A 19,321-nucleotide genomic window follows, 5' to 3' on the forward strand; every position below is an offset into this window, starting at 1 on the left:
ACTCAAGCTAAACCGGCCGGAATGTGTACTGCTAATATTAAGGGGGAAATGCTATCGGCAGACGACCTCTGTTCATCGCTTCTTAAAGACGACAAATTTCTCCGGTTAATTTAACGGACTAGCAAGCATCTGCCATAAACAAGATTTCTAATTAGTGAAAGCATACAGTACATGTGCTGTGTCAGCTGTAGCATTTATAAGCCAAAGCGGACATCTGATTCCACTTTGGGACCTTTTCTGCAATGTACTTACAAATTGACTTTGCTTGCTGCGTCTCTGCATACAATTAAAATCTTTAAGGAACAAACATGGGTTTGAAATAAAACATGCGCTCCGCTACCAGAGCGCTCCCCCAAGCTGCCAGAACGCCGGCTTTCGGAATTTGCATTGAAATCAAGTGGAAACTCAAAACAGTCCCCGTTTTGCTCTGGGGATTCAAAGAACTGTTAGCGTGAGTGGACATTTGATTTTCCATACACACTCAGAGAGTGGGGGAGGGGGAAGCTAAACTTTAAATCTATCGGGAGCATCCTAGATCTGAAGGTTGGCAGCAGATCCTAATATCAATCATCACTGACATATAGTGCTTCCCCTCAATGCTCTCAAAGCGTCCTTCCAAATTTGACAGGCTATAGTGCAGGAATCATTACCCACCATTGAAATGCAGCCATCTCTGCATCGTCAACAGCCCACAGCAGCACTACAAAATAGCTCAGGATAGGAAATGAAACACTGTTTTGGAGAAACTTAAAACTGTTTTCTCAATAGCATCAGAATTCCTTCTTTCCACTAAATACAGTGAGTCTGGGAACCAGAGACCTGTCAGTAAATTACGGAGTAAGACATCCTGTAGTGTATCACTCTCAGTCCTATGTAGGAAGGCAAGTAACAGCAACAGAAGTCTACATTATTTTGCCTAGCTGCTCCAGTCAAGCTGGTTTCTATGGGTGGCCGGATGGCTCTGGGACTTGGTAACGGGCTGTAAACTCTTTCACCTCCTGGCCATGGAGTTAAATCTAAGTGAGAACTGAAAACCTCTCTCATATGATGGCTGTTCAGTGGCCTCTGGGAAGTGAGTTTCTTGGTCTTTCCCAAGTTCCCAATGGACAGCATCACACAAACCATTCGCACCACTGGCCCCAGTAAGCAGCAAGGCCAACAACTGAGTGGGCTACGGACACGGAAGAATCTTCTCAGCCTAGATGAGGTCCCTCTGCGTCCATTGTGAGAAATAGTGACAGGGCGTGGGTGGAGGGAGGTTGCACTGCCCACACTTTATCTGCTCCGGGGCTTTACTTTCCAGAGCACCGGGTGTGGCACCCTTCACTAATGCCACGGCAATGCTCCTCTTCCTCCCGGCACGACCTGACTCGGTTGCTGCTCTGACAATTGCCCAGACGACACCCCCGCACACATTGCCATCAGAGCGTAAAGCCACCGAGCGCAGCAAGCACAACATACGTGCACTAAACCAGCGTGACTTTTTCCCACTGGGAATGAGTCCCACCTGCAGCTTTGCCAAATGATCTCCCCAAAGGAGGCTGATCAAAGCTGACTGACGCTATGGCTGTCTCCTTGGGACTCTCAGCAAAGAACCCTCTGTTTGGAAAGGAGGTGGGACCTCAGCAGTGCTGGTCTCTGGGAACATGCTCCAGGGGGAGGAGGAGCAGCAGATTTTCCTGGTCTCATGCATGGATGCCCAGGGTTTGGTATAGGTAACCGGAGAGGATGGATGGCAGAGCGGTATTAGCCTATCACGCGGAGACTCTTAGGGCTTATCCGCACACAAAAGTGGGACTTTTATTATATTGGTGTAGATTTAACCATGTTGGTATAGTTAAAGCACTACACACCTCCTAGTATGGACACAGTTACCCTGGGATAGCTTATTTTAAATTAATGGAGATATCCTATCTCCTAGAACTGGAAGGGACCTTGAAAGGTCATCGAGTCCAGCCCCCTGCCTTCACTAGCAGGACCAAGTACTGATTTTGCCCCAGATTCCTAAATGGCCCCCTCAAGGATTGAATTCACAACCCTGGGTTTAGCAGGCCAATGCTCAAACCACCGAGCTATCCCTCCCCCATTCTATTCTTGTAGGGGAAGGGGAATAAGATATTGCAGAAGAAGACACCTTTACGGCAATATAACTATATCTACACTAGGGTACGTACCAGTATATCTATATTGGGGGGAAGGGGGAAATGACATCCCTAACTGACATACAGGTATGAAATCTACCTGCGGATCCGGCCTTTGAAAACTTCTCTTTTTTTCTTGCATGACTAAATATATTAAAAGCAATCTGCTGTCTTGTTCCAAAACTGATCGATCGATAAATCATCGGACAAAGTCTTCCCTCTTGCTTTACTAATTGGTTCCTGTCTCATTGGTCTGAGTTGGGCTCTCAACTTTGTGCTAGCAAATGAGTTTTGACACAAATAAAAACTAATCTGCATTTGAATGGAAATATTTTTCCTAGTAGCAGACGAAAAACAATCCCCCAAAGACCGTGCATCAGCTCTCAGAGCTGACAGGCCAACTGCAGATATAGGACTTCTGAAGCCAAGTGGGCTTTCCCTTACTGTTAATTACAGGCAATCCAGTTTATGGAGAGAGGGTTCCCACTTAACCCTGCCTTGCTCAGGACCACACATGCAAACAAAGGACAGTATAGCGGCAGTGTTCAATTCCCTGCCCGGGTTTCTAATCTCTAGTAATTCTTTGCTGTTTCCCCATTATTTTAGCATCTGTCCTATTTTTTTGTCAGTGTCCCCAGCCTCTTCAGACAATGAGCTGTTCAGAATATGACCTGACAAAATCCCTCCCTCCCGGACGAAAACAAGGGATGAGATGTGCTGGGCCTATTTATCATCCCTGCCTGTCCCAGGACCCAGCTGTGTAGCCCTCCCCAGCTCAAGCAGTCTAGGCAGATGGAAGATAGGATGGCCATGTGGGTGAAAGTACAGGACTGGGGTCCAGGAGTTTTGTGTTCCAGTCTTGACTCTGCCAATGACTCGCTGATTGATCACAGGCAAGCGGCTTCCTCTCTGTGCCCCCGTTTTCCCCTCTTTATAAACAGGGGGGTAATTCCTCTCCCCGGGGTGCTATGCAACATTTGCACAGTGCTTTTAGCTCCCTCCGCTGGAAAGAGCGACAGAAGGGCAGAGTCTAGCGGTTATCGTTCACTGGGTTGTGAACACATTATCCTGACACAGGGGCCGCGTTGCTCCCAAGTCCAGGCCCCTGCATGTCCGACTTTGGAGCATGCCAGAGGGCCCTGCAGGTCAGCAAGTGCACAACCGGCAGAATCTGGATTCCGGACGTTTGGGGGTTTTGGTTCAGCCTGTTACGGTGACAGGGACCAGTCGTGAAATTCAGATGCAGACTCATCGTGGACTTCGGGGATGAACTTGGACCCCTGCATGCCCAAGCTCAAGAACAGCCTTCCAATCCGTATTCGGGGAGCACGAACTCGAGCTCGTTTTAAGATGGAGCATGATAAGTTTATGAATGAGGTCATATGACAGGGCCGCCTCCAATGGCAGGCACCAGACTCTATGAGTGGGGACCTCCCAAATTCACGGCCATGAAAAATGCATCATGGACCATGACATCTGGTCTCCCTTCATGAAATCTGGCCTTTTCTGTGCTTCTACCCTATACGTCACAGATTTCACGGGGGAGGCCAGCGTTTCTCAGACTGGGGGTCCTGACCTAAGAGGAGGCTGCGGGGGGGGGGGGGGGGGGGGGGGGGAGGGGGTCGCAAGGTTATTTTAGGGGCATCGCAATATTGCCACCCGTACTTCTCCACTGCCTTCTGAGCTGGGCAGCCAGAGCGTGGCGGCTGTTGGCCAGGTGCCCAGCGTTGACAGCAGCACCCCGCCAGCAGTAGCGTAGAAGAAAGGGTGGCAATACCATACCACTGCCATCCTTCTTTCTGCGCTGCTGCCTTCGGAGCTGGGCAGCCGGAGAGTGGCATCTGCTGACCGAGGGCTCAGCTCTGAAGGCAGCAGCGCAGAAGTAAGGGTGGCAATACCATACTGTGCCATCCTTCCTTCTACGCTGCTGCTGGCGGCGGCTCTGCCTTCAGAGCTGGGCTCCCGGCCAGCAGCCGCCGCTCTCCAGCCGCCCAGCTCTGAAGGCAGCGCCACCACCAGCAGCAGTGCAGAAGTACGGGTAGCAGTACCACAACCCCCCCTACAATAACCTTGTGAACCCCCCCTCTCTCTCCCCACAACTCCTTTTTGGGTCAGGATCCCTACAATTACAACACCGTGAAATTTCAGATTCAAATAGCTGAGATCATGACATTGACGATTTTTAAAATCGTATGACCGTGAAATGGACCAAAACGGATGGTGAATTTGGTAGGGCCCTAGCTATGACCCAGGAGGCTCCTTCAGTCCTGTGTCCTTACGCGCATCGTTCTAGACCCCGTAGCATCTTCAGAACACTTTCCACATAGCTAGTTAGTGCACGGCACGCAGCACGCTGGTCAGGCCGACGTTAATGTCCCCATTCGGCAGAGGGGAAAACGGAGGCAGAGAGGTGGAGGACCTGATTTCCAGATGTGCTGAGCACCCACACCACCAACTGTAATCAATGAAAAGTGCAGGGGCTCAGCATCTCGGAACGTCAGCCCCAGGCCCACTGAAGGAGATTTAATCCGGAATCGGAAACAAAGGAGGAGTCCCTGGGTCCCCGCTGGCTTCACAGTTCAGCGCTGCCGGCTATTGAAGGGAAGCTGCTTTGCCAAATTCAGCAAAGGTGTAAAAGTTTCTAGTTGAAAACCCCCCAGAGCCAAGGCACATACACGTCTTGTGCCTCAAGGGGACTTGGGGACTGGTTAGAGACCTCACCTGCAATTGCTTCATAGAGGTCAGCTTTATACTCCAAGTACTCGTACTCCTCGAACCGCTGAGGCCCCTCGCACATGACCCGGCACTCCACATCCGCGGTGTAGTAGCCCCGCAGCGCTCGCTCCAAGGACTCGATGGCCAGCGCGTACTCTTCTTGGTCATAGTGCTTCACCCCTGCGCTGTAGTTCTCCTGCAAAGAAGCCCGGCAGGCTCATTAGGGAGCCGGGAAGCATGGGAGGTGTTGTAACACTGGGACTAAATCAGTGCCCGTGGGGCACACTGGTCTAAAAGAGAATCCTGTCGAACTGCACATTATGCTGAATGAACGGTGATGTTTGCTTAACGAACCTCCTGGGTGTACATTCTCCCGAGCTCTACGAAATCATTAGCCAGTGACTGCGATGAGCCCAGTTTTGGGGTTCATTTTGGTTGCTTCATAAAGCAGTTGGCTTAACCGGCTGGGCACCACTAGATAACACGTGGCCATATCCAAGACCTTACGGAGTCCATGGGAGTTTTTCCATGGGCTTCAATGAGCACTGGATCATGCTCGTGGACCTGACTTAACGCCGGTACCTCGCCCAGCATTGGCACTGGTGGCACGGCTGGGAAAAGAGACACATCTGTGCTCTGGATCAGGCCCGGGGCTGGAGGAGGCAGGGAATGAAGATGTCACTCCCCCCTCACTCAGACCATCCTGTGCAGGGTGCATCTCAGGCGGTCTGCAGAATCCGGCCCCATGTCAATGTGTGAGACCCATTTACAAAACGTGTGCAAAGCCTGCCATTTACTGAGCCGTCCGCCAAACCAGGCCCTTGCGGATACCGAGAGCAGTCAGCGCGTGGGTCAGCAGCTCCTCTAAGGAGACAACAGGTTGGAGCGTTGGGTCACCAGGCATACAACAGGGGACACGTGTAACTGAGGATGTGCAGTCAGCGCCGAGAGGACACACATCGGAAAAGAAAAGGGAATTCTGACAGATTTGCTTTCCCAGTTGAACCTTCACAACCAGGGAACACTGGCATGTCCACTGCCAGCCAGGGCTTAGCCCTCAGAATTTCACATTTGATGCATCGCCTTGGATGTACATGGATAAAACAGGTGGGTGAATAAGTGCCTGGCTAAATGCATATGGCTGGAATACAGTGAAAATACAGGTGCACAGACGCCCGTAGGGAAGTGTAAATGAATGCAAAATGAGCATGCCGCCAGGTCTATGCTTACTGACGTAAACCACAGACACTGTGATTAGTTACCTCTCGGCCATGCACAGAGTAACGGCGCAGCCAGGCAGATGCTACGGGGTGGAAATTGACAAACGCTGCCTCACAGACATGGCAGAAGGCTCGCATGCCGATATTCTCGTGCTAGCCTGCTAGAGCTCAGGTCACAGCATTGTAAACGCTGTCCAACAAAGCTTGGCCAGTAAATTGTAAATTAATGGAGATATCCCATCTCCTAGAACTGGAAGGGGCCTTGAAAGGTCATCGAGTCCAGCCCCCTGCCTTCACTAGCAGGACCAAGTACTGATTTTGCCCCAGATCCCTAGTGGCCCCCTTGAAGATTGAACTCACAACCCTGGGTTTAGCAGGCCAGTGCTCAAACCACTGAGCTAACCCTCCCCCCGTGTTACCTTCCTCCAGGCCCAAAACTCGTCCCCAAGCTGGCTGACAGTTGACATACTTGTTCAGCTGAGTGGGAAACCATCTCTCCAAACTCACCATGTGCGGCTTGGCCTCTCGATCGACCAGACGGACCTTCCCGGCCATGGTTTTGTAGTTCTCAATGTCCTGCTGCATTTCCATGTGCTCAGGGTTTGCCATGAAGAAGGTATGAGCTGCATCTGCTGCCTCCTCCAGCTGGTTCAGCTAAACCAAGGGAAGAAACAGCCAGCTGGTAAGTGCCCTGCTAAGACAAGCCGGAACCGCCCTCCGGGTGAAGGCACCACACTCAAGATTTCTTTCGCCACCTGCCACTGCTCGGCATTCCGGGGGTATCTGGGCCCACCCCAACAGCTGCTGCTGAAGACAGGGAGGAAATCCTGCCATTTCGTCTGTGCTAAGGGTGAATCAATGGCCGAAAGCAGGGATTGGGAAGGGACCAGCAACAAATGAGATAAACATTGAGTGATGAGCGAAATCAAGGAAAAACTGAGCATGAAGAACGAAGGAAGTGATTTCAATGCCATAGCCAGCCTGGTGCAGGGCAGTCAGGGGATTGGGAGTCTGTTCCCACCTGCCTGTGTGACCTTGGGCAAGTCACTTTGCTTCTCCGTGACTCGGTTTCCCCAAGTGTACTATGGGGTAGCAGCTCCTTCAGAGGTGAGTGCAGGCACAGAGTGGCAGTAACTGCTGCTTGGAGCCAGTAAATATACACAGCCTGGTGCAGAGACTGGCTATGCCTAAACCATCGTCGCCACATCCCCCCGACACGGTGCAGAACGCAAACCCTAGGGGACTTGTGGAAGAAATCTGGGAGGGTCTCGGAGGAAGCTTGAGAGGCCACATGAGAGAGAGAGAGACCAGCCACCCCTCCCGTTCTAGACCCCTCTCAACTCTCTGACCCGAATCCCCACGGAAGCCCCGAACTGGGAGCAGCGCGATTGTCTGAGAAGCGTTCTACGCAGCAGGCCCAGCACCCCAGCTGCCAGGCCACGGCTATGCGGTTTTCAGGCACCCCGGGAGAAGTGAGTTAGGAGGAGGAGGGTTTTCCCAGGTGCACAGCCCTGACTCCATGATCGGACGTTATCTCCCTGAAATGCCTCCTGCCTGCGTACGGCACCGGGAAGCAGATTCCAACCACACTTGTGCACATGTGGGAAGTTCATTCTCGATCACCACCGTTTGACAGAGACCGAGCACGCCAGCCTTCCTGCCAGAGGGACCACAAAGCCTGGCCGGCTCCCAGAGGATGTCGTTCTCTCCCGGGAAGAGAACAAGAGCCCGTGCTGGACGTTGGCCAGTTCACAGTGTCACAACACAGCATGACTGAGGGTGTAGGGCTGCGAACACGAACCGCGTGCCACTTGGACAGCACCGTGGGTTGTCGGTAAACCACACTGGTTTGTTTGCCTTGGTCCTGTCTGCTGCTCAGATTCCCAGACCAGATAATCGACGTGGGGGCCCTTACATTTGTTGCCTTCTTTCTTAGTCTAGGCTCTGGCTCAAGACGTAGGTTCCAACGAAGTAGCACGCCCTGCATCAGCACGTTGTCTGCCCAGCACACGGCTGGACCAGCTTGCACCTGGCCTGTCTACCCAGTAACTAGCTACCATGGGACAGCGGCGGGTGGCTGACTCCGGCTCACGGGGTTCCCATCGTCCAGAGTCCAGACAGCAATGAAACAGCCCCACAGCCCGAGCCCCGCACACGAGTCAGCTGGCACGGGCCAGCCCTGGGCTTTTCTTTGCTGTGTAGACATATCCGAAGTCAGTGGCTCTCAAACTTTTGTCCTGGTGACCCCTTTCACACAGCGAGCCTCTGAGTGCGACCCTCCCTTATATATTAAAAACACTTTATAATATATTTAACACCATGATCAATGCTGGAGACAAAACGGGGTTTGGGGGGGAGGCTGACAGCTCGCGACCCCCCATGTAATAACCTCGCGACCCCGAGGGGCCCCGACCCCCAGTTTGAGAACCCCTGCCCTAAGTGGTAATGGGCTTGTCAAGAGCTGGCCAGATGGCACACACAGCTGTCGTCCGCCTAGCACAGCTGCCGTGCTCAGGACGCCTGGCTTTGGCGAGGGCTTGTTCATGGGACGTTGTGACCAGAGCAGCATTGTAAAGAAGCCCCGTGTTTATGTTTAATGCTGCTTTGAGCAGGCATGGCCTAGAGCTGGGTAAGAGTGGCAGCTGGAGCAGAAGAATTCCTTTGGACGCAGCAGGCCCGGCTGAGTTGCTGCAAACCTGTTCCCATTCGGAAACTGGAGGTGGCTGCCAGGGTTCATAAGAGAGGCCAGTTGTTTAACTGGCATAGCGACACCTCCGCCTGTACTATGTGTACGGTTCTCAGTGCGGCTTGGGAAAATACAAGGCTCAATGAGGGTGTATATTTTTGTTCTGAGGCAGCTTTTTCTAAATGTTTAGTGGGAACATATTTTGGCAGCAAACAAACTGGCTAGTGCCATTCGAGTCTCCTCTCACAAACAGAAATTCCAAGTGGCAAAAATGCACGAAGCAGCTACTGAATTGGATTTCCTTGAGCGCTGTAAGAACTAGTCGGGAATTAAAAAGTACAGCCAGCCACTGAAAATAACTTCACGTGAACAAAAAGCAAGCGAGCAAGCTTGGGGAATCAGAGACGTGTCCCCAAGTCCAGCCACTCATTTCCCAGACTTCCTAGCGTGCTCCCAAAACGAGGCCCTGTGTTCATGGTGGAGGGTGGGGAAACTTGACTGTCCATCTAACTTGACTGGTCAGAGGACAAAGAAAGTTGGCCTGTGGAATCATGGGATAGTTTGGGCAGCTTCCTAGAGCACAAGTCCAGTGGGGCTGTGTCTACACTACAAAACAATAGGGCTTGAACCCTGGGCCCCAGCTCGATTTAGGCTCGAACTCCACACTCTGGGTCTGAGCCCTGGGTTAAGGTGATATATGTGTAGATGGAAGGGGGGCTAGGGTTGAACCGGAGTTTGAACTCTGGGCTTACATTGCAGTGTAGATGTACCCAGAGGGATAAAACACCCGCGGCCCGGCAGTCCGAGCCCCGCGACGCCAAGTCAGCTGACCAAGCCTCGGGTTTTTCCATCGCAGTGCAGACATGCCCTAAGGGACTTAGCCTGTGGGCGCAGAAATCAATTGCAGAGCTGGGAACAGAAACTGTGTCCTTACTGTCACTCCCATACCTTCCCTGGGTGGCGTGTGGAGGGGACGCTGCAGTCCCATTTCGAACCCATTCTCAGATCACATGGAGTTTGAAATACAAACTTGGGTGAAAACAACTTTCTTCCAGGGGCTGGAATCCTACAGCAGGTGCCCCCCCGGTCGCGTTCAGAATCCTCCTGGCTCTGTGGCAAATGCTAACACGGAAAAACACTCCAGATGAAGACGGGGACCAACTTCAGTGGCATGCTCCATGCACTTTGCCTATCCTGTCACACTCCTGCTTTTCTCATTGGTAACAATGGGCTGAATCAGCCCTCAAATCAACACACGCACTTTGCCTGGGAACTGAAGCTCACTGAGATTTCCACCACTGTAGTCAAGTTTCAGACAATAAAAACCTCTAAACTGCAGATTTTGTTCTATTGCCCTAACTCAGCCAAAGTCCACTGGCTGGTCCAATTCCCAGCAGACCGGGAGCAGGACTGCCTGAGAAGGAGCATGCGTGATTGCCTTTGAAAAGAAAATGCAAGCCCCAGTCAGAGGGCTTGTCAAAACAGGCTCCAGCTTTGTCCTTTGATTGAACAGCAAAGCGCCAGGGCACAGCAATGCCCAGAGGAACTTGAACAATTTGCCCTGTGCAAACTTGAGAATAGTTTTGGCTTTAACCCTGTAGTTACAACCCGTGCAGGAAACAGAGGTTGGCTTTGCTCTCCCTGCAAAAACAATAGCTCTCCCGTTTGTGTATTCAATCCAAACAGAAGTAAAGGCTTGAGCTTACACTACACTCAATTACAGACCTAGAAGTGTCAAGTATCAGAGGGGGAGCCGTGTTAGTCTGAATCTGTAAAAAGCAACAGGGGTCTGTGGCAGCTTTAAGACTAACTAACTGTTAGTCTTAAAGGTGCCACAGGACCCTCTGTTGCTTTTTACAGACCTAAAAGTGGCAATTCTTCAACAAAAATATAACTTCAAAAACGAACAGACTCCAACGAGAAACTGCAGAACTGGAATTAATTTGCGAACTGGACACCATCAAAGTCGGCCTGAATAAAGACTGGGAGTGGATGGGTCATTACACAAACTAAAAACTATTTCCCCATGTTAATTATCCCCCTACTGTTACTCACACCTTCTTGTCAACCGTTTGAAATGGGCCATGCTGATTATCTCTATAAAAGTGATTTTTCATCCTGCTGAGTAATAGCGCACTTTAATTGATTTGTCTCGTTAGAGATGGTAAGGCAACTCCCATCTGTTCATGTTCTCTGTATATAGCTTCCTATTGTATTTTCCACTTCACGCATCTGATGAAGCGATTTTAGCCCACGAAGGGTTATGCCCAAATAAATGTGCTAGTCTCTAAGGTGCCACAAGGACTCTTGGTTCTTTTTGCTGATACAGACTAACACGGCTGCTACTCTGAAACAAAAGAGACGGTGAGTGAGAGAGAGAGAGAATGATGTCTTGCAATGTAATTGATCAGGTAAATTCTACTTCATCCATTTTACAGATGGGGAAAATAAGGCTCAGGGAAGTAATGTGATGTGCCCAAGGTCATATTATAAATAGGGGTCAATGCCAAGAACTGAACTCGGGAGTCCTAACTCAAAGTCTCCCCTAAACCCTAGCCACAGAGGGTACGTCTACCCTGGAATAGAAGACCTGCTGCACAGCTGCGGCTGGCCCAGGTCAGCCGGCTTGGGCTCACGGTGCGCGGCTCACAGGGCTAAAAACTGCAGCGGAGACATTCAGACTCTGGCTGAAGCCAGGGCTCCGGGACCCTCCCCACCACGGGGTCCCCGAGCTCAGGCTCCAGACGGAGCCCGAATGCCTACACAGCAATTTTACAGCCCTGCAGCCGGAGCCCCGCGAGCGTGAGCCGGCTGACCCGGGCCAGCCACGGGTGTTTAATGGCTGTGACATACTAGGGCATCTCAGGGACACGGTTGTAAGAATGTTTTTAACATGGCCAAAGTAGCTACTTACTGAGAGCAGAGAATCAGGAATCTTGGGGTCCAGTCTGGCTTCTGAGGGGAGCGATCTCTAGGGGTCACAGACCTTTCTGTCTCTATCCTTGTCCCGTCTCTTTCCACCCCAACCCCAGATCTCTGTGCCAGTTTTCTCCCCAGCTCTTCATCCTCATCCCTGTGCCAGTCTCCTTGCTTGCTCTCAGTCTCCCCCACCGGGGCTCCTTGCCTGATCCGTCATACCCCAACCCCCAGCTCCCAGTCTCCCCTACTCAATCTACTCCCTCCGCCTCTTCCTTTCCTTCCTTTGCCCGAAGCTGGGGAATTGAGAGTACAAGAGAGACAGGCTCCCTACTCTCAGTTGCAGGGCCAGCCCCCTTGGCCACCAGGAGTAGCAGTTGCAGGAAAAGTCCTATTCAGTCCCTGCACCCCCAGGCTGGAGCATGTCCGTCACTGTGTGGGATGGTGCATGCATAGTCTGGTCACATGCAGGAGCTGGGAGAGATTGGAGCATGCTTCGTGCAGATGGACGCTTCAGAGATTTAGCCGCCAGCATCTGTAAACTGAGATTTTTCCACAGTCTTATAATTTGGCCAAATTTGGGTGCATTTTCATGAGAACAATAAAAGCCACAATCCTGGCACCAGGGCGACCCCCTCCTCCCTCACCAGTTCTGCTCCAAAGCAAGGGGCACTAGCGCTTGTCAATGAAATGGTTACACAAATGTTTTTAATGTGGACAAAACCACGTATTTTCTCATTCTGAGAAAAGACAGCCATTTATGCTGAAAAACTGTCCAAAATGCACCCGCCTGGAAAACGTCCTCCCCAGTGGTTGCAGTTTGGCAAAGTTATAAGTGAAAACTGGGTCTTACAGTAAGAAGTGTCAGGCAACCTTCACCAGTGGCCGTGCTACCAGTTCAGCCTAAAATTACAGTGGGTTAATTGGTGACAAGAGGACAATAGGTTCGTTAGAGAAAAAGAAGCCGCTGATTTGAGAGTACATTGATGATTGATGTTAAGGAAACCTTTGCACTACTCAGAGCTATTTACAGCGCAAACTTCAGCCTTGATCTCTCATTCTTGTTCACTTTGCAGCCCTTCACAGAGTTATGCTGCCAAAGGTTGTGTATTTATTTCCACCACTAAGCTCACTCCAGCTCTCTGCAGCCCCAGGATCAGAAGCAAAATGCTTTGGGTTGTGATTGCATTGCTCTTGCACTTTCTTTTTGAAAGGCGTATAACCTGTGATGGTTTCAGCTCTTCCTGGGGAAACTCGCTCTTGTATGGAGGGCTAGAATAATCCCTGGACGATAGAGAAGTTCCACCTAACTCCTCAAAATAGGGTGCAAGTAGTGTATCGCTCGAGTGCTGGGTGAAACTCAAAACAGAACATCGGAGCTCCACCCTTTCAGGTCACCCCCTTCTTGTTTGCTTCTGAAATATTCATGTTCCCGTAGAAGCCAAACACCGATAAGTTTCTACTTGCCTTGGAGTGTTTAACTAGAAGCACATATATAAACAAATTCCAAACTGGTAAGCTATTCTCAGAAGCTAGGGTACAGAGGTATTCTGAAACACACTGGGGTCTGCTGCCAAATTCCTTCGAGCCCCAAGGGAGAGGAAGAATGGTTTAAAGTACAGGACTTGGACTCAGGAGACGATGGCTCCATTTCTGGTGCCATTGCAGAGCTCAGGCAGGTCACTAAGTAATGGAGAGCTAAGTCACAAAGTAGAATAGGAATAATAATAAATAATGCTTCTTTCCACCACCTTTTCTCAGTCTTGTCTATGTACAATTTCCCTGGGACAGGGACAATGTCTTACTAAGTGTACGTATAGCGTGTGTGTAGCATATGGGAAATCCCATTCTTGATTGGGGACACTATAATATTGACAACGACTACTGGTGGGTGGAAATAGGCAATGGAAAAACAGGATCTCAAAAGCTATATATTATACCAGTGTGTCAAGCAGAGCAGTGGGAGGACGTGCATGGGAGGGACAAAGTACAGAGAAGGGCAAGAAAAAAGATTAGGGGTGTGAAACAGCTTCCATGTGAGGCGAGATTAAAAAGACGGGGGCTGTTCATCTTAGAAAAGAGATGACTAAGGGGGCCTATGATACAGCAAGTGAATAGGGAAGTATTATTTATGCCTTCACATAACACAAGAACCAGGGGTCACCCAATGAAAACAACAGGCAACTGGTTTAAAACTAACAAACGGAAGTATTTCTTCATACTAAGCACAGTCAACCTGTGGAACTCATTGCAAGAGGATGTTGTGAAGGCCGAAAGTATAACTGGGTTCAAAAAAGAATGAGACAAGTGCCTGGAGGATAGGTTCATCAGTGGCTCTTAGCAAGATAGTCAGGGACGCAACCTCATGTTCTGGGGGTCCCTAAACCTCCAGCTGCCAGAAGCTGAATGACAGGGATGGGTCACTCTAAATTTCCCTGCTCTGTTCATTCCCTCTGAACCATCTAGCGCTGGCCACTGTCGGAAGACTGGATCCTGGGCTATATGGACCATTGGTCTGACCCAAAGTAGCTGTTCTTATGTATCAGGCCTTTACAGTACAATACATCTTGAATTACACTAACACTCCCGGAATGATGTTGCAGGAATATCTTCAAAGTTTTACATCAAAACCTTTATATTTCAGCTGCAAGGTCACAAACACAAGATCCCTGAAATACTCTTTGCAGGGTCAGTTTGGCTACGGCAATGATTAGAGCAGGAAAAGGAGAAAAAAAATTGAAACATTTTTTGAATTTTGAAAAAAGAAATTAAACGTTTCAGCTCAAAACCAAAACTCTTGTTTCATTTTGTTGGCAAATGGAAAGATTTCAAAGGAAGTTTGAAAACCCATTATTCATCAAAAAATGTTTAGATGAAAGAATTTCAACTGGTTGTAGTTTCCACTTCTCCTGCAGGGGGTGGACAAAACTGTGGCAAACTACTGAATACAATATTTGTTCTGCGTTTGTACAGCTCCTAGCACAAGGGGGTGAAATCCAGACCCTATTATAGTCAGTGGGAGTTTTGCCATTGGACTTTGATGGGGCAGGATTTCATCCCAAATTAGTGACTTTCGGAAACTTAGATGGGAAAGATTTGAACAGGGTAAGGGCTGAAGTCAGACTGCAGGATGGACCTCAAGTTAGTACCTGCATGGTCTTAGCTCGATTTATAGTGTCACTGGACTTCTAGAGTGCAGCCAGTTGGTTTACTTCAATAGTGAAAATCCTAAATGGGGAATGACCACCATTGCTCTCACAGGCTGTATGGTAAAGTATCAATACAGTGTTAGCAACTCGCTCGTAATTCACCCTCTTTCTGGTTTCTATTATGAAGCCAATACAGTCTTTCCCCAGCAACCCAATCTAAATCCTCTGCCCTTCTATGATTGCAGTGTAGCAACCAGCCAGGTTTAATACATAATATTCTCTAATGTCTTCCCATTTGCTGCCATAAGGCTGCCAACACTGTACCACCCAGGTACCTGCAACGTGTCTTCACACAGAGTATGATATGATCAGCACTTTGGCTGCTGCTTCATTTTTAAAAGGATAACATCATAAAATAATCATGTAATCCCAACCCTGAATGCCCACCTGCAATCAGCTGTGGCTAGCTCAGCTCCATTCCAGGAGAGGTGTTTTTAACTTGGACTTGTGCGTAATAATAATTCTGCTACGGACTTGGGCTCATTCGCATGGTGATAGATCCTAAACACCCCAGACTGATCCCAGGTCGCTGGGAAGACTCCCATTGATTTCAGTAGGGTTTGGATCAGGCCTGCAGTCCAAGGCCCCGTTGTGCCAGCTGCCATTCAAATACACATAAAAACTGTCTCTTCCCCTACACAATCCGCAACAAGACTCAACGACAAAGCAATGATGGTCAGCGTTTAGCTATTATGACCCTAACCCTGCAATCACTTAGGCATGTACATGACTGACCCTGTTCACCTGGGTACATTGAGTGCAATTGGACCACTCACCTGAGTAAAGCCATGCATGTGCTTAAGTGACTTCAGGATCAAGATCTACAGTGCTGGAAACAAATTGAAATGATCTATTGCCAGATTTTTGGAGCAAGGGATCCATGGTGTTGTAGTGGCTTATTCCTGCATTTTTCTCTATGTGTGTTTACAGACAGACAGACAAAGTGCGTATTCCATACAATGTAACTAAGTCACAAAAACATTTTCAGGTTGCAAAGTGAACGACTCTGAAGTTAGGAACTGCCAGAATGAATGTAGCCTGTTCAATGTTAATTCTAACTCCTTTTCCATCAAGTACACGACACAGAATTTAATTATATGGTCTCCTATGACTTGCCTCAGGCTGCCTTCCCTCTCCCGTCTCTTATTTCAATACATTATCATCTATCAGGATCCGTGAGCTGTCCAGTGTGACTGGCCTAATTCATCCAATTTCTATGATCGATTTCAGGGCCAGTCATGCAGTGTGGGGATCTGGGGATAGCGGGGAGAAGGGAGGGAGGAGAGAAAAAAAAACAAACACACATCTAAATTCAGCAGCCTCTTGAAACTTGGAGAGACCCACAGTTCTCCAACTGTGCCTGAAGAATTTGGTCTTTTCTTTGCAAATGGCTTGGCACAGCTGATCGCTGTGCGCACTTCAGAGCTTATCAAGCACACAGCTACTTCTGTCGGGGTCAATTTATAATGCAGTCCTAATTTCCTCTCCAATTTGTGTTTATGAAACGTACTTAATGTTCCGCACAGACTGCTTCCCTGTGAGAAATGCTAGGCAAGCAAACACAAACAAATCAAGCACTTCCCTCGTTTTGTAGCTTTCAAAGGCATAAATACACTGCTTTCCCCTTGAAATAGCAGCCATTCCTCACTCAGACGAGGGCTCTTCAAAAAACGGTTTGAACATTGGAGCACTCACTCAAGGAGGAATGTGCAGTGACCACTGGCCAAAGCTTATTTCATTCCACAGGCCAGACCTGAACGGACGCTTAAAGAAGTGAGGCTTGCCCATCCCAGGTCACTGTGGTGGAACACATGACTTTTGCTAGGGCATTTCTCACGGCTGTGGCAGACACAGAAAGTCACAGCATCCAGATCCATCCAAACACATCCCCGTACACAACTCCCTCCCACGAGACGTGGTGCCCACCAGGGTAAACACAGGGCAGCCTGGATGTGAGTGGCGCCGGTTGAAAGGATGTAGGGATACACTGCGATACTATGGCGCCCAACAGCATAGAAATACAACAGACAGAACAGCCTGCAGCAACCGCTTCCGGAATTATTTATGCTAATTTACATTCATTCAAATACATCTCTGGGTTACCTAAGGAGGTGGTGGAATCTCCATCCTTCGAGGTTTTTAAGGTCAGGCTTGACAAAGTCCTGGCTGGGATGATTTAGTTGGGAATTGGTCCTGCTTTGAGCAGGGGACTGGACTAGATACCTTCCGAGATCCCTTCCAACCCTAATCTTCTATGATCTCGTTGGTAAGGATGCTTTTCCTGTGCTAAACTTTATGGGGTGGATTGCAACTGGTAGCGATGCCGGTACATAGGTTAGGGAAGAGGTGCCAGAAGATACATGGCTCCGGAGCACAGGCTGAAGCTCCAGAGGGTACGTCTATACTGCAATGCAAGCCATGGGTTAGTAGAGCAGACCCTAGGTTTGTTAGCCTAGGGCTTGAGCATCTACACTCATTTGTAACTCCAGGTTAGAAACTGTTGAACCTGGGATCCAATCTGGAGCTCCAGCATCGGCAATATGAGTCCCTGAGTCTAACCACCCATATCCCAGACATCCTAGTGCACTCCCAAAATGTGGCCTCTTTAGCCCTGTGTTTGCGGTGCAGTGTGGGAAAAAGTGACTGCCCAGAAGACAAAGTCAGTCCGTGGAATTGTGGAACGCTTCTGGTGGACTCCCAGAGCACTACTCTGGAGGGGCTGTGTCTACACTGCAAAGCTATAGGGCTTGAACCCTGGATCAGACCCTCCACCACCCCATGGGTCCTGGGTTAGCGTGATTTGTGTGTAGACCAAAGGGGGGTTAGGCTTGAGCCTTACTTCAAACCCTGGGCTTACGCTGCTGTATAAACGTGCCCAGAAGGTTTGGCCATAACGTGTCTCATGAGCCCAGGCCTCTGAAATGAGAGGGGCTGGAAGGGCATGGGACATCCCCCCTCTCCCTGGGGCATCTGAAGTGGCTGGACTCAGAGACCATAGCATGTGCTGTGTGGAAGGCCTGAGAAAGGATTCCAGCTGCATCAAGCGCACCAGTTAAACTAATCGATCCAGTTTTCATAACTTCAGGGTGAGTGGCTGGCTCAGGGATTGGTAAGACGTTGTGGAGCCTGGTGTGATACTGACAGTCATTCCCGTCTGACATGGAGTAACAACATGGGGGTTCAATCCAGTTCCAGGTGGCCAGGTGTCCACATCACATGAACCAACACCACAGCCACTGCCCAAGAGAGTCTCGGAAGTCCAAGGGCTGAACGGACGGTGGAGAATGGAATGATCTCCGGCTCCCGCCAGCTCAGGGGTTGAATAGCATCAATGGGCAGCCGGGGGGAAGCTTGTATGGTTGCTGACCCCTGTAGTGCCCATTTAACCACAGAACTGACATCTCCCTTTGGTACCGGAAAATCTGACCTCTTCGGTCTCTTTAATCAAGTTGCCAGCGACACTTCTAGCCCAGAGAGCTTCTCCCGGCCTAATCTGCAACAAGACCATAGTTGAGACTAGGTCGCAAGCTATTTACCTCTGTCGCCTTGTAACTTGCTTCTGCCTGCTCAGGCTGAATGCTCTACAGCAGACACAACACAACCATGGTCCAGTCAAGTGAACATTTTAATTCCCCTGCTCTCTGTGCTGATGTGCTCCACAACCCTGTGGTGTCTCTGGCCGCTCAGCACTCAGGTTTCTAGGTCACTCGGGTAACGTTTTCAAAAACACCAAAAAACCCTATGATCCAACCCCAGATGCTCAGTTGGACACTAGGGCTACCAGCAGGTAGCAAGACGCCCTGCCATGCATACTGCAGTAAGTTGTCAATGCACTCTTACAGCAGCAGGTGTTTACAGAAATGGGAGTTGCCGAACCAAAGAGGGGTTTTCAGACTGTATATTATTGCAACCTGCATCACACAAATTGACTCAAAGTACATGACCTCCGGCAAAGGAGTGAAAAGGAAGCTACTTGAGTGGGTTTCATGCATCTTTGAAAGAGCTGAATGGGCTTTTCTGCGCCTTCCTTAACTGGTTTCTGTCTTTTCTCAGAAGTCTGCAAGCTGTTTTGTTGCCTTTCAGAGCAGAGATATCCTATGTGTACGCAAACATATCTTGAAGCAGAACGGTTAGCGCCGCCCGTTCATGCCATTACTGAATGCTGTACTGGGGGAAGAAGGAAACGTTAGATGGGAACCAACCACCTCCAATTCAACGTGCCCTGGGTGTGATGATATTCACCAGGTCTAAGATGGGTCTTATTGATACCACTGTTCCCTCGGACACGCGCTCCTCTTACATCTGTCCCGAAATATCACTCCAGACTTTAGCATATTAAAAGAAGGTGACAACCCTAGTCTGCTTCAACTGTGTCCCAGTTAACCCAAGTCCAATATTCATCGCCAGGCATGATCCGCTTTGAGTTCAAGAGAG

The 19,321-nt window shown here is 49.6% G+C and overlaps 1 protein-coding gene across 2 annotated transcripts in view; it reads right to left on the reverse strand.

Annotated features, from left to right (window-relative positions):
- P3H2 (prolyl 3-hydroxylase 2) overlaps positions 1-19,321 on the reverse strand; it is a 105,836-nt gene that overhangs the window by 24,881 nt on the left and 61,634 nt on the right. For both annotated transcript variants that reach the window (XM_034781625.1, XM_034781626.1), the window contains exons 2-3: positions 6,584-6,730; positions 4,863-5,052 (exon numbers count right to left, since the gene is read on the reverse strand). In XM_034781625.1, the coding sequence (XP_034637516.1) occupies positions 4,863-5,052; positions 6,584-6,685 (292 nt within the window). In that variant the 5' untranslated portion in view covers positions 6,686-6,730. The remainder of the gene's footprint in view (positions 1-4,862; positions 5,053-6,583; positions 6,731-19,321) is intronic.

This window comes from Trachemys scripta, chromosome 9 (assembly GCF_013100865.1).
Source record: "Trachemys scripta elegans isolate TJP31775 chromosome 9, CAS_Tse_1.0, whole genome shotgun sequence".
NCBI lineage: Eukaryota > Metazoa > Chordata > Testudines > Emydidae > Trachemys > Trachemys scripta.